The sequence below is a fragment of the Quercus robur genome, chromosome 1 (assembly GCF_932294415.1).
Source record: "Quercus robur chromosome 1, dhQueRobu3.1, whole genome shotgun sequence".
Classification (NCBI taxonomy): domain Eukaryota; kingdom Viridiplantae; phylum Streptophyta; class Magnoliopsida; order Fagales; family Fagaceae; genus Quercus; species Quercus robur.
In genome coordinates this window covers 39,863,414-39,876,697 of record NC_065534.1, presented here as the reverse complement: position 1 = coordinate 39,876,697, position 13,284 = coordinate 39,863,414, and the positions used below count along the sequence as shown (strand labels likewise).

The following is a 13,284-nucleotide window of genomic DNA, read 5'->3' as shown; positions in this document are numbered from 1 at the left end:
AGAGATGCAAGACATGTATTTGATATCAAAAGCCCTTAGGATCGTATTCCACTTTGTAGTCCTTCCTGTGTAATCAACACTCCGAAGTAGAGATCTAAGCGATAGCTGGGTTAGGACAACAACTGTGTGTGACTGGAAGTAGTGAAGAAGCTTACGCATAGCATGCACCACTACCAAAATAGCATTCTCCAATGGTAAGTAACGGACCTCGGCCTCATGTAGTGATTCGCTCACATAATAAACTGGCCTCTGTACACCACTATCAACTCGTACAAGCACCAAGCTCACCGTGTGGGAAGCCATAGCAATGTAAGCAAACAAAACCTCATCCACCCTAGGCTTGGACATAATGGGTGGCTGAGATAGGTATTCCTTCAGCTGCTGGAAGGTCAAGACACACTCCTAGGTCCACTCAAACCCTTTCCACTTGTTCAACAATTGGAAGAAAGGCCTACAGCTATCTGCTGACTGAGAAATAAACCGGTTCAGGGTAGTAGTCATCCCTGTCAACTTCTAGACCTCTTTGGGATTCCAAGGTGGATGCAAATTGTTAATCGCTTTAATTTGGTCAAGGTTGACTTCAATTTTGTGGTGAGTGACCATGTACCCCAAGAACTTTCTTGAACCAACACCAAAAGAACACTTAGAAGCATTAAGGCGCAGCTTGTACTTTCTTAATATCTCAAAGATATTGCCGAGGTCATTAACATGCTCAAACTCTAACTTACTCTTTACCACCATATCATCTATATAAACCTCAATGTTTTTTCTTAGCTGTGGCTCAAACATCCTAGTCATCATCCTTTGATAGGTAAATCCTGCATTTTTTTAAATCAAAGGGCATCAACTTGTAGTGGTAATTCCCAATAGAAGTAACAAAAACTATCTTTTTTTTTTTATTGTCCAAGGCTAAAGGTATCTGATGGTACCTTTGAAAGGCATCTAGGAAACTCATCTGAGGATGACCTACAGTGGCATCTACCAATTGGTCTATTTGAGGCATAGGGAAAGGATCCTTGAGGCAAGCTTTGTTTAGATTTATGAAGTCTACACATACCCGCCACTTCCCATTCTTCTTTTTCACTACTATTGTATTAGCCAACCATTTAAGGTAGAACACTTCCTTAATAGCCCCAGCCTGCTTAAACTTGTTTACTTCCTCCTTGACAATGTCAGGATGCTCTTTAGATGAGCATTGAGGTGGTTGCTTCTTAGGAAGGACAGGCGGGTTGAAATTTAGATGATGGAAAATGAGGACCGAGGCCACCCCGGGAGCTTCATAAGCAGTCCATGCAATCACATCAATATTCCTCTTTAGAAACATGATCAGCTCCTCCTTCTCTTGAGGAGGCAGCTAAGCTTCGACCTAAAAATACTTCTCTGGATTACCATCTACTGCAATCTTCTCTAAATTCTCACACTTTGCCCCCTCGGCTGTCTCTTCCATGGGTAACATCGGAGTCTTTGATTACTATAAGCTCCTCTCAGTAGAGGTTGATGACTCCACTCCTAGCTGATGCGTTATTGCAGCGATCAAGCACTGCCTTGCCATAGATTGGGTCCTAACCAGCTTCTTAATCTGGTCCCCAAACAAATATTTTACCTTCAAATGCAGAGTGGAGGAAACGGCTCCCAGGGTATGAAACCAAGGTTTTGCCACAATGACCGTGTAGGGAGAATAGGCATCCACTATAATGAAATTCACCTCTATCACCTCTAATCTTGCTTGTACGAGCAGTCGAATTTGGCCCTTAGGAATAACAATTTTCTTGTCAAAGCTTACCAGAGGCGAATCATAAGCTATCTCAAGTTTCAAGCCCAGCTCGTTGTATAAATTGGGATACATAATCTCTACTCCACTGTCTTGATCCATCATCACCCTCTTAACATCAAACCCCCATATCTTAAGGGTGACCACCAAGGCATTATCATGTAGTTGTATGGTTCCCACCTTGTCCTCCTTAGAGAAACTCATCGCTGGCTGGTTTTCCACTCTAGCCCTTTTCAGCACAGGTCTTGAGTCCTCAGAAGGTAGCTGGGCTACAAACATCACCCTAGAGGGGTGAGAGCCGATTTTCCTCGGGGCCGCGAAGATGACATTGATAGTGCTCAAAGGGGGCCTTGAAGCCCCTGACCCAGCTTGGTTTCCTTGCCCATTGGGCCAATACAAAAACTATTTTAACTTTCCATCTCTAACCAGTTGCTTTAGGTGATTCCATAAAGTTCTATAGTCTTCGGTGGTATGTCCTCGTTCCTGGTGGTACTGGCAATGAAAACTTTGGTTGCACCTCATGGGGTCTCCTCCTATCTTGTTTGGTCATTTAAAGTATGGCTCATTCTTGATCTTCTCCAAGACTTAATGTACTGGTTCTCGGAACACTATGTTAATCATCTAAGGAGTTGTAGGCCCAGATTGCCCAGCAAAATCCCTTCGGGGTCTATTATTGTTGTATCAGTCCAACTTGAAGTCCCTCATCTCTTGAAGGACAACCTTAGCCTTTCCCTTCCCTTGTTGTTGGTCTTCCTCAACCCTTTTGTATTTATCAATTTAGTCCATGAGCTAGTGTACATTGGTGGCAGGTTTTCCAGTCAAAGACTTCCTCAAACCATGCTCGACAGGTAAGCCGACCTTGAAAGTCATGATGGCCACATTGTCAAAGTCACCATCTATCTCGTTGAACATCTCCTAGTATCTGTCTGAGTACATTTTCAGGGTCTTCCCTTCTTGCATGGCCATAGACAGTAGGGATAGGAAATCTAAGGGTTGAGAAACCCTGTTGCATGTAATAAAGTGAGATCCAAATGCCTAAGTGAGTTCCTTAAAGGAATCAATGGAGCTTGCTCCCAAGCTATCAAACCACCTCATAGCCACGGGCCTTAAACTGGAGGGAAACACCTTGCACATCAAGGTTTCGTTCTTGGAGTGCACAACCATCTTCTAATTGAAGTGGCTCACATGCTTCACAGGATCTGTTCGACCATTGTACATGATGAACGTTGGCTGAGTGAACCACCGAGGAAGTCTTCCTTCCTCAATTCTATGCGTAAAAGGTGACCTAGAAATTTGGTTAGGCGCTCTACTCATCGCATCATTTCCCAAGCCTTTGGAAGACGAGTTTCTGCTTCTTCGCTCATGGTGGTAGTCCTTATCATACGAGAAAGACTTACTAGGAAAAGTCCTTGATCTAGGTCTATAACTACCATCCTCCTCATCGTCAAAAGATAAGTTAGAAATGGAGGGAGTTCGCCTTCGCTGTTCGTGGTGCAACTTCCTTTTAAGATGATCAATCTCCAGTTGCATGGCTCTGGTATTCTCCTCATGAGAAAGGTGGCTCCCACCTTGAGATTGGCTCCTACTAGTATGTGTGGTATACACATTGACTTTCCGATCCCTTCTCCGCTCAAGATTAACAAAATGATTTTGACATTGGGATCCCATAGATTCCTCCTGATTCGGACCTGAGCCTACCATACTTAAACGTTGAATTCACTAGAACGCCAAAATTTCCCACAGACGATGCCAATTGTAAGGACACAATTCGAGTCCCAAGCCCAAAGGGTGGATGAACCTAGGCCTAAACAGCCCAATACAATAAATTTGTAGAGAGTGGGTTGGAAAACTGAGTTTTAATGAGTCAGACAACAAATAAAGTGGATCCAAATGACAAGAAAATGAAGATAGACTGTGTTAATTTAAAAAAAATCGTCATCGGCACAATTCGAGGAGATCAATTCTTATATATTGATACTCAAGTGTGATTACAAGTTTCACTATTGATTGTTACAGTATTCCTCCCTTAATTTCTCGATCCTCTTCTCTTGAGAGGGTCTCTTCCATTATATAGCTCCCTTTAGATGATCTTGGTCCTCCATTTGTTAATCTTCCAAGCCACTACTTAAGTGTTTGTCCCATTAGACACTTTCTCTAGCTCTCTGTAAGTTGGTGTAGGCAAGACAGTAGTGTTCAGGGGTCTTCTCTACATAAATGTAGCCATAAAGTTAGCTGCAAAGCATTTAATGCGGTGGTAGCAGTTTTCTCTTAAATATTTCTCAGCCTCCTTCTATCCTATTCCTTCCTAATACTTACCCTTAATAGTGGAGTTGTCTGGAACGTTTCTCTTGATGTTAGGTCGCACCTTTTGACCTTGGCTTTGCTCAACTAAGGAAGCACTCCTCCTCGGATCACCTCACTGGAACATTGTGCCTTGATCCCTTCCTTTATTTATTGGTGCTAACCTTTATAACACGTTTATCTGTCCTCGGATTACTTAATGTCCTCGGATTGAGCCTCTGGCCCAATATATGCATAGATTTGTATTCCTGGGCCTATCACACCTACAATAATAATAATAATAATAATAATAATAATAATAACTAGTTGCTAACCTTTGCGATGCACAGGAAAGCTTATTATGTTGTATTCGTCTTTGTCATCATCTCTTTCAATTCTCTGTTCATCTGAATCTACATGCTTCTTAACATGGCTTCAATTTGCAGTGTGTTTTCTTTTTGTGAAAAATATTTGTTGAAATTTTTGTTATAGAATTTTAGTTGAAGTAGAATTTTCAAGTTCTTGAAACATATATCTAATAGAGTTTTACTTAAACTAAATTATTGTAACACTTGATAAGATAATCACACGTTGAAGAGAAATAATAAATATAAAAGATATAAAACTTAAAATAAAAAGAATCTAAAATAAAAAGAAAAAAAAATAGTGATGATGTGAAAAATTGTAGGAGTTTTAAAGATTTCGGTTTTATATTGATATATATATTATAATAATAATAATAATAAAAGACTTTTAGGAGCCATAATAACTTTTTTACTAGATAGGTATCATAAGATGCTCATTCGAAAGCTATTCACTAATTTCACTGTTTAGTGTTTACCACCAAATTCTTTGTTTATCTTTCTTCTAAAAAAAAAAAAAAACCACATCTTTTGGTTTATTTTATCTATATGCATTTTAATTTTTTTTTTTAAGTATAAGCACAATTTATTTCACTTTTTTATATATAGAATTTTAGCACAATTTTAACCAAAAAAAAAAAAAAAAGTAATCGACAAAAAACCAAATAAACTAACTAAACTAAGTTAATATAGTTTATTTAACTAACTTAAGGGCTATTTGGTAGAATTGTTTAAACACATGTTTTCAATTTTTAAACAATATTACTAGTATTTTCACACATTTTTTCACCCATACGTATTTCCACACATATTTTCAAACATATGTATCAAACACCTTCTTAAATTTTTAAAAAGAATTTATTTAGCTAACTTAACTTGTAAAAAAATTAATTAATTTATTTTTATTATTTTGATAATTAATTCGTAAAAATATTTAATAGTAATGTGAGGTCCACACTTTTTTACAATAAATTTATAAATTGTAACTACTACTAGCATTTCCTTTTAACTAATTCCTTTAAGTTTTTTTGTAAAGAGCTTTCTCAAAAAAAAAAAAAAAAATAGTTTTGTTGTAAAGAGATTGTAAAAGTAATATTTATAAAATAAAATTTTCATAACTAGAAGAAAAAAGAGAAAATTGGGAATAGTTACGAAGTCATTCAATTCAAGCGCTGTTGACACCTCAGCACGCAATCTATCCCCGCACTCGTTACGGTACATTGAAGAAAAGAAAGAAGAATCTTCTCCAATTGTATATTAGGGTAAGGGTTTGATTGAATTACGCTGCAGACACACACAGAGACCAAGAGAGAAAGAGAGATAGAGCTATGGCGGAGAAAGAGGGTTTTAGGGTTTACAACTCGATGGCACAGCAGAAGGAGATCTTCAATACGCTCGTGCCGGGGCGCGTGGGCATGTACGTGTGCGGCGTCACTGCCTACGATCTCAGCCACATTGGCCACGCACGCGCCGCCGTCACTTTCGACGTCCTCTACAGGTTTTATTTCTCTCACTTTTGATTTCATCTAATATTTTTTCTGTACAATTTGCTAATTAGGATAATGATTAAAAGTTAATTGCCTACAAATATAAGTTTCGTTTATAATCTTAGTTACTGATCCAACAAATTTTTGCTATTTTAGTGTGTAACGGTGACAAATTTTGAAGCACATTGTGTATGGAGCTTATTTTGTTAGTGAAAATTTGTAATTTTTGGGGTTAGATATTGCATGGAAGATTGTGAATATGGTAAAGACTCAAATTTGGATTGGATTGGTTTGGTTTGAAGGGAAATGAGAAGTGAGTTTTACGGTATTGGAAGAAGGTTTCGGTTAAGTGGTGCCTTTAGGACATTTGCTAATGGACCATTTTAGAAATGTTTTGATACAACTTTTATGGGAAATATAAAAAAGCTATAAAAAAATTAGTCACTCTTTTTCTTTTCATAAAAAATTAAAAAAAAAAAAAATTCTTAAACCAATGTCCTTAAGGCATCTGTTAACTTTTCCCTTAGATGAATTGGTTGCTAGTTGCTGCTTTACAATCTGGCAAAGCTTTGTGTGTTTGGTTTTAGCTGGAAGGCTTTAAAACATGAATTCTTTGGCCTAAAAGATCTTATTTTTATTTATTTTTATTTTTTATATATATATATATATATATATATATATATATATGACATGGAACCCCACCAAGGCAAGGCCCTTTGGACCCACCATTTGGGAGTAAACCACAGATACATGACCCCACGGTTCAGCCCCCTGCTTGAACCCTTGACCTGGGGCTGTTTTTACCCCTTAACCACAGGGTTTCTGTATATACAACACTTTTTGACCCTTTTTTTTGGTTACTTATTTATGGGAAAAGCTAATGAATGCCCTAAGGGCATTAGCTTATGAAATATTTTTAGAAATTTTTTATGGGAAAAGAAAAAAACAATTAATTTTTTTGATGAATTTTTTTATTTCCCATAAAAGTGGTGTCAAAACTTTTTTAAAATAGTTTATTAACAATTTCCCTAAGGGCACCTGTCGACATGATTCTTTATTTATTTATTAACCTTTATCATACTTGGTAAACCCAATTTGTGAGTATTGCTCGGCTGGGACTAGTGGAACTTAAAATCATCATTGATTTAGGATGAATGATCTGACCACAATGAGCTCATTTTAAGCTGAAACTGAGTTTAACCTTAATGCTTTCACATTGTACTGCTTGTCCCCCTTTTTTAGCTGTTGCCTTTTCTGTATACTGATACAATTATCATTTAGAAGGTTCAGTTAATTAGATATGCAAAGAAGCTAGTGTGTTGACAATGTTGTGTTTTCTCTACTGGAATTAGGCATATAGGCTTGAGAATTAATATGAATCTGAACTCTACAGATACCTACAATACTTGGGATATGAAGTTACTTATGTGCGGAATTTCACTGATGTTGATGACAAGGTGAGAATCATAAGTATTGGGATCTCTGGATTTACCACTTTATCTGTGATATCTTATTGTAGTGGAGTACTACCATGAATGCATTCTTATACATTTGCATTCATACATGTGTTTGTGCTTGTGTCTCTTTTCCTCATAGTATATAGCTTTTGTTATAGATTTGTGGAATTTCTTTTATTTAGATTGTTGTATTAAGTTGTTTGAAGCAATAGAAAATGTGAAGCTGATTTCTTTTTTTTTTACTCCAATCCATCAATTATAATGGAAATTCAATCTTGTAAAGAACAGCCACTTTTACTCGATAACATGTGGGAACTTAACCGGGATGCATTCATTTATTATGCTTCCTGTGATTTCTAGAGATCTAGTTCAAAAACCTTTAAATACTTTTATTTAAGAGAAATATAACAAAGGACAGGATATTTTATTCCTTGCATCTGTAGGATCTAGGTGCCATGGCAGGACCAGTTTAAAGAAACTGTCTCAGCCAGTATATGGTCAAAAACAATCATTAAGAAGAAGAGTTAAAATTTATAGAGGACAGTCAAATCTCTTGCTTTCCTAGTTGATTTCCTAGAATTGGAGACTGCTTCCTTCTTTGAGTGATCCTTGTGAAAGTATTATTCTTATAAAAGATGGCTGGTTGAGCAGAATATTTAGCTGTTTTATAGCACATCTAAATCTTTTTTTTTAAAGGATTCATTTTTTGTACTGAAAACCAAATGAATTCAAGAAACCTTAAAAAGCATCAAAAGTAAACACAGGATAAAAGTTTTTTTTTAAAAAAAAAAAAAAAAAAAAAATTCCAATGAGCTATAGCTCAATTGGTACTTTCTCTGCAAATAGTAATGGATCAAGTGTGAGGTCATGGGTTTTAGACTCTCTGGGTGTGTGTAACTTACCAGTAAAAAAGCTATTTTCTTTTTATTTGAAAAAATAAACTACATTTAAGAAAAACTGAAAGCACTTGTAATAAATTTAGAAATTGAAACTTCCTGCAAAATGAGTGGGAAGAAATGCTAATGAGCTATAGCTCAAATGGCACCTTGCATTGTAAAAGCAAGGTGGATGGTGAGATCATGGGTTCTATAAGAAGCCTACTCCTCACTTTAACGATTCTTCTACATTGAAAATTTTGGTTAAGCTACTGACATGGTAAGTGCAAAATTCAACTGAACCCTCATCGAGTAAAGTTATTGACATAATATTGAGGCCTTCTATTGATTCTTTGCTTCAAATTGGTTAAAAACTTGCTGTTGGAGACTTATGTTAGAATGAAACTTGTGATCTAATCAATTTATCTTCATTGTGACTTACTGAAATTTTACCAAAAATATTTTCACAAATGGTTGGGAGTACTTGGACACGAAAAATTTTATCCTGAGCATCTATAAAGGAGTTTCCCCATTGTCTATAATTCCTTTTTAACTGTTGTTAAAACAAATATTGATGATACCTTGGTTACTTGTTTATTCTTGGGTTGCTTAATGCTTGGATAGATACGACTAATATCTGGATTTTTGCAGATAATTCGCAGGGCAAATGAGCTTGGGGAGGAACCATTAAATTTAAGTAACCGTTTTTGCCAAGAATATCTTGTAGACATGGCTGATCTTCAGTGCCTCACTCCTACCCATCAGCCGCGTGTTTCTGAGCATATGGAGCAGATAAAGGATATGATAACTCAGGTTCATTACTTGCTATGGTTCTTATATTATCTGAAAAAATGTTGGGAAATTCTGATCTCTCTCTCTCTCTCTCTCACAGACACACACACACACAAAGATTTGGACATTTCTGGAAATTGTAGCGGTTATTGTGAAAATATATTGGATATTGGCTTTTTAGGGGAGCATAATACAATAGGAATTCCTTCTTAATGGTCTGCCCTTTTTTTTATTATTCATTTTGGGCACCCAACGCACCCAATGTTTGTCAAACTTTGAATTCTATGCCCATGGTTAGGTGTAGTGCTGTATATCTATATGATAATATCAGGGACATGCCTTATTCAGATGTACTTTGATATCAAATGCCTGACACTGATTTCAAAATAAAATTTTGCCACTTATTCTCCTTCATTATTCCAATAAAACTGGCTACACTCTTCCCCTTTTTTCTGGATTAATGAGGTCATTTATGTTAAACTACATTGGATAGACGGTACATAAATTGAGGTGAGGATCTGGTGCAGTGTGTCACCTATAGCCCTTACTGAATATCAACATTACAATTTCATATCTTTTTCAAATAAAAACAACAAAGAAACAGAAAAACAATTTAAAATTTTGTGATATTTTCAGGTGATATTGAGCTGGACTTATTTTGTTGAGAGGTGTTGAGATAGTGAAAAATGGTTGTACTTGGCTTGCATAAAACGTTGTCAAAATATTTTTCTAAGGACTAAATATGAGACATTGAAATTTTGTCTGTATGAGCTGTGAAATATACATTTTAGTTTATTTCTGATGCATTCTTTCCCCCTTCCCCTCCTGGTCCCAACTATCTGGTCCTGACCCAGATATCTAGTTGCATCTGGCTTTTTCACACAGAGTTATGCCTTCCTGTAATTGAATTAATTTATTTTTGTTGGAATATTATGGAAAGAAACAAGCATGACCATGATAGAAAATGGAAATTCCCTTTTGCTCCTGCACAATGAGGAGTTTTTTTAATTCTGTTTTTGTTAACCAATGGTTTTCATATTATGTAGATCATCAACAATGACTCTGCATACGCCGTTGATGGGGATGTGTACTTTTCTGTTGATAAATCCCCAAATTATGGCCAGTTATCAGGGCAAAAACTGGAAAACAACAGGGCTGGTGAACGTGTTGCTGTTGACACAAGAAAGCGTAATCCTGCTGACTTTGCATTGTGGAAGGTGTGAAATCCCTTGCAAGTGACCTTATAGTCTTTTTCTATATCATTTGATATCTGACATTTTCTAATAATTATAGACTGCAAAGCCTGATGAGCCAAGTTGGGACAGCCCATGGGGTCCTGGAAGACCAGGGTGGCACATAGAGTGCAGTGCAATGAGTGCTCATTACCTATCCTACAGTTTTGATATTCATGGTGGTGGAATTGATTTGATCTTTCCACATCATGAAAATGAGATTGCCCAGAGCTGTGCTGCTTGCCAAGAGAGCCGTGTTAGTTACTGGATGCATAATGGGCATGTCACTAATAACAATGAGAAAATGTCCAAGTCCTTGGGTAATTTTTTTACAATTCGTCAGGTAAAGCAAGGCTTAACATTTGGTTAATACTTCTAACAACCTTTTGATGTTTTCAGTCTTGTTAGTATTTGTGTTTAAAATACTCTTATTATATTCTTGTAGATTACTGAACGGTACCATCCACTGGCTTTGAGACTTTTCTTGTTAAGTGCACACTATAGATCTCCTCTCAATTACACAGTATTGCAGCTGGAAAGTGCATCAGATGCTGTTTATTACATATATCAGGTTTAATGCTATTTTAAATTCCAATTAATTTCATCGGGAAGTCTGCCACCATTGTCCTCATGCACCTACCAGCATTGGATTGTTTTCTATTAATTTCTTTATCCATTTAGGGTTGTTCATGTGCGCATACATGTGAATGCGCACGTGTTTCTGTAGCTTGGATTGTTAACTGGAGTGGATTTGAGCCAATATATTCTCCCTTGTACCATTGATAGATCAGTAATAGTTTTCCCAACTGCTTGATGAACTGCTACAACCATTCTGGCCAGATGGTTTAATTAATAATTTTGTCCTTTTTTTTTTTCTTCTCTCTCTCTCTCTCTGTTTGTGGAAAACTTCTGTTTGGTACTATTTCACAGGAAACGATGACTTAAGCTGTCAAATATGGATTTTTTGCCAATATAGTTTGGTTCATTGAGTGAAAATTATAAGATTACTATTTAAAAGACTAATGAAAAGAGTGTAGGACTACTTACAGGAAAAAGAAAAGAACATAGAATTAATAGTTTCTGGTTAATGACAAGAATAGAACTAAATACTAATCTGTTTGGAATGTTTTGTATTGGTTAGAATTTTGTGGCAGTTTATGTTAACTAAGCCTGATGCTATGTTTTTCTAAGTTGATATTCTGCAAGAATATCTAATCTGCTTTAATACATTGACTACACAGTAAGATGCACACAGGCATGTACACACACATGAATGGGTTTGTGTTTTAATCTTCAGAAAAATCATGACCAACTATCTTGTGATTGTTAGACATTGCAAGACTGTGAAGATGCTTTATCCCCATTTCAACAAGAAAGTCTCAAGGAGGGGCCAGAACGGAAAAGCAAAACAGCTCGGGTTACTCCTGCTGCCCAAGAGTGCATAAGTAAGCTACATAGTGAGTTCCAGAGTAAAATGTCAGATGACTTGAACACTGCACAGATATTGACTTGTGCTTTTCAAGAAGCCTTGAAGTTCATAAACAGTTCTTTGAACATACTCAAGGTACATATTTGGAACCCATTCCAAGAGGTCTATGATGTGCTCTCTCCCTCTGCTGTCTCTCCTTCTGTGTATATTGTGCGTCTGTGTGAAATGACTGGTTATCTTTTTGATATTTTTTAGAAGAAACAACAGAAACAACAATTATCAGTGGTTCAGTCTCTTATTGAATTAGAGAAAGAAGTTAAAGCAGTTCTAAATATTCTGGGATTGCTTTCCTCTTCCACTTACTTGGAGGTGATTTGGTTTCTAGCCTATGTTAAAATAATTTAATGATGAATATTCTGTTGTATGAAATGTATCATTAAGAAGTTACTTTCCATTGGGCAGGTTTTGCTGCAATTAAAAGACAAGGCTTTGAAAAGAGCAGGGTTGGAGGAAAGTTATGTGTTGAATCAGATTGAAGAAAGAAAACTAGCAAGGGAAAATAAGGATTTCTTAAAGAGTGATCAGATCAGGGCTGCTTTAACTTTGAAGGGCATTGCACTCATGGATGTGGGCAAGGAAACTATTTGGAGACCATGCATACCAGTTGAACCTGTGCAGCCTGCACAGCCAGTTGAACAGGAACATAAGACCCTGCCAGTTGAACAGAAAACAGGCACCACTGGTTGAACAAGAAAAAAACACATCCCTTTAAACAACAATACAGTTACCGCTAATTGAACAGGAACGATGGGGACAACATTGTGGACTTGATGGTGGAAAGCCTTGTTCCTGCCCCAACCAGTGGTTGACAGATGATTGGTACAGTTATTATTTAATTATATGGGGATTTTTGTAATTTTTGATTCTATTTTGTTATTAATGTTGTAACATTTGGGACCATCACATGTTAGAAGCCCAAGTCCATGACCAAGTGTTATTTGGTCTTAAATATGCAGCAATGTGGGCATAATATGGCTCAATTCCTGCATAAACAGCTACTGCAGGTCGCAGCAATACTATACAAGAACACGGGTTGTGGTGACCCTTTTGTTGTTTGACTACTACTACAGGAGTTTAAAGTTGATCAATTTTCCTTGTTCAGTTTATTACTTTGGTTTTGTTATTGGGATGAAATTGCATCTTAGTTAGATTCTTGTCTCAATAGCAGAATCTTGTGGCGGGTTGTTAATAAAACCTAGTTGCTTCCTGATTGTCAAAAGTTGTTGATTTAGCGGTTTGCTACCTTAGCATGTTCCTTATGGATAGAGGTGGTAATTTTTATCTATATCCATGAATCCACCTATTACCCACCTTATTTGGATAAGTCTTAACTCAACCCATTTGAATATTTGAGTTAAATGGGTAAAGACCTATTTGGTTATTTAATTAGATGGGTCTAAATGGATAATCCCACTAATACCCACTAAATCCATCTAAAATTTAAATAAACAACATAAAATCTAAATTTCTAGAAAATGACTAAAATACTTCTGAAACTTAAAAAAATGACCAAAATACTACCAAAACCCAAAAAATGAT

General features: G+C 36.5%; 2 protein-coding genes across 2 annotated transcripts; one reads left to right on the top strand and one right to left on the bottom strand.

Annotated features, from left to right (window-relative positions):
* Positions 1–1,471: 1,471 nt before the first annotated feature.
* LOC126709532 (uncharacterized) lies at positions 1,472–2,050 on the bottom strand. Its single transcript, XM_050409854.1, has one exon. The coding sequence runs from the start codon at positions 2,048–2,050 to the stop codon at positions 1,472–1,474; it is 579 nt and encodes a 192-aa protein (XP_050265811.1).
* Positions 2,051–5,562: 3,512 nt separating this feature from the next.
* LOC126689752 (cysteine--tRNA ligase 2, cytoplasmic) lies at positions 5,563–12,846 on the top strand. The gene is made up of 9 exons (XM_050384941.1): positions 5,563–5,911; positions 7,294–7,357; positions 8,884–9,045; positions 10,071–10,241; positions 10,318–10,599; positions 10,702–10,827; positions 11,587–11,820; positions 11,941–12,054; positions 12,148–12,846. The coding sequence occupies exons 1-9, from the start codon at positions 5,742–5,744 to the stop codon at positions 12,430–12,432; spliced, it is 1,608 nt and encodes a 535-aa protein (XP_050240898.1). The 5' UTR covers positions 5,563–5,741; the 3' UTR covers positions 12,433–12,846.
* The last annotated feature ends 438 nt before the right edge of the window (positions 12,847–13,284 follow it).

Coding starts and splice junctions, on each gene's coding strand:
- LOC126689752 (XM_050384941.1), top strand. CDS start 5,742: ATGGCGGAGAAAGAGGGTTTTAGGGTTTACAACTCGATGGCACAGCAG. Junction 9,046..10,070: donor TAAAGGATATGATAACTCAG/GTTCATTACTTG, acceptor CATATTATGTAG/ATCATCAACAATGACTCTGC. Junction 10,828..11,586: donor CTGTTTATTACATATATCAG/GTTTAATGCTAT, acceptor TGTGATTGTTAG/ACATTGCAAGACTGTGAAGA.
- LOC126709532 (XM_050409854.1), bottom strand. CDS start 2,050: ATGTTTGTAGCCCAGCTACCTTCTGAGGACTCAAGACCTGTGCTGAAA.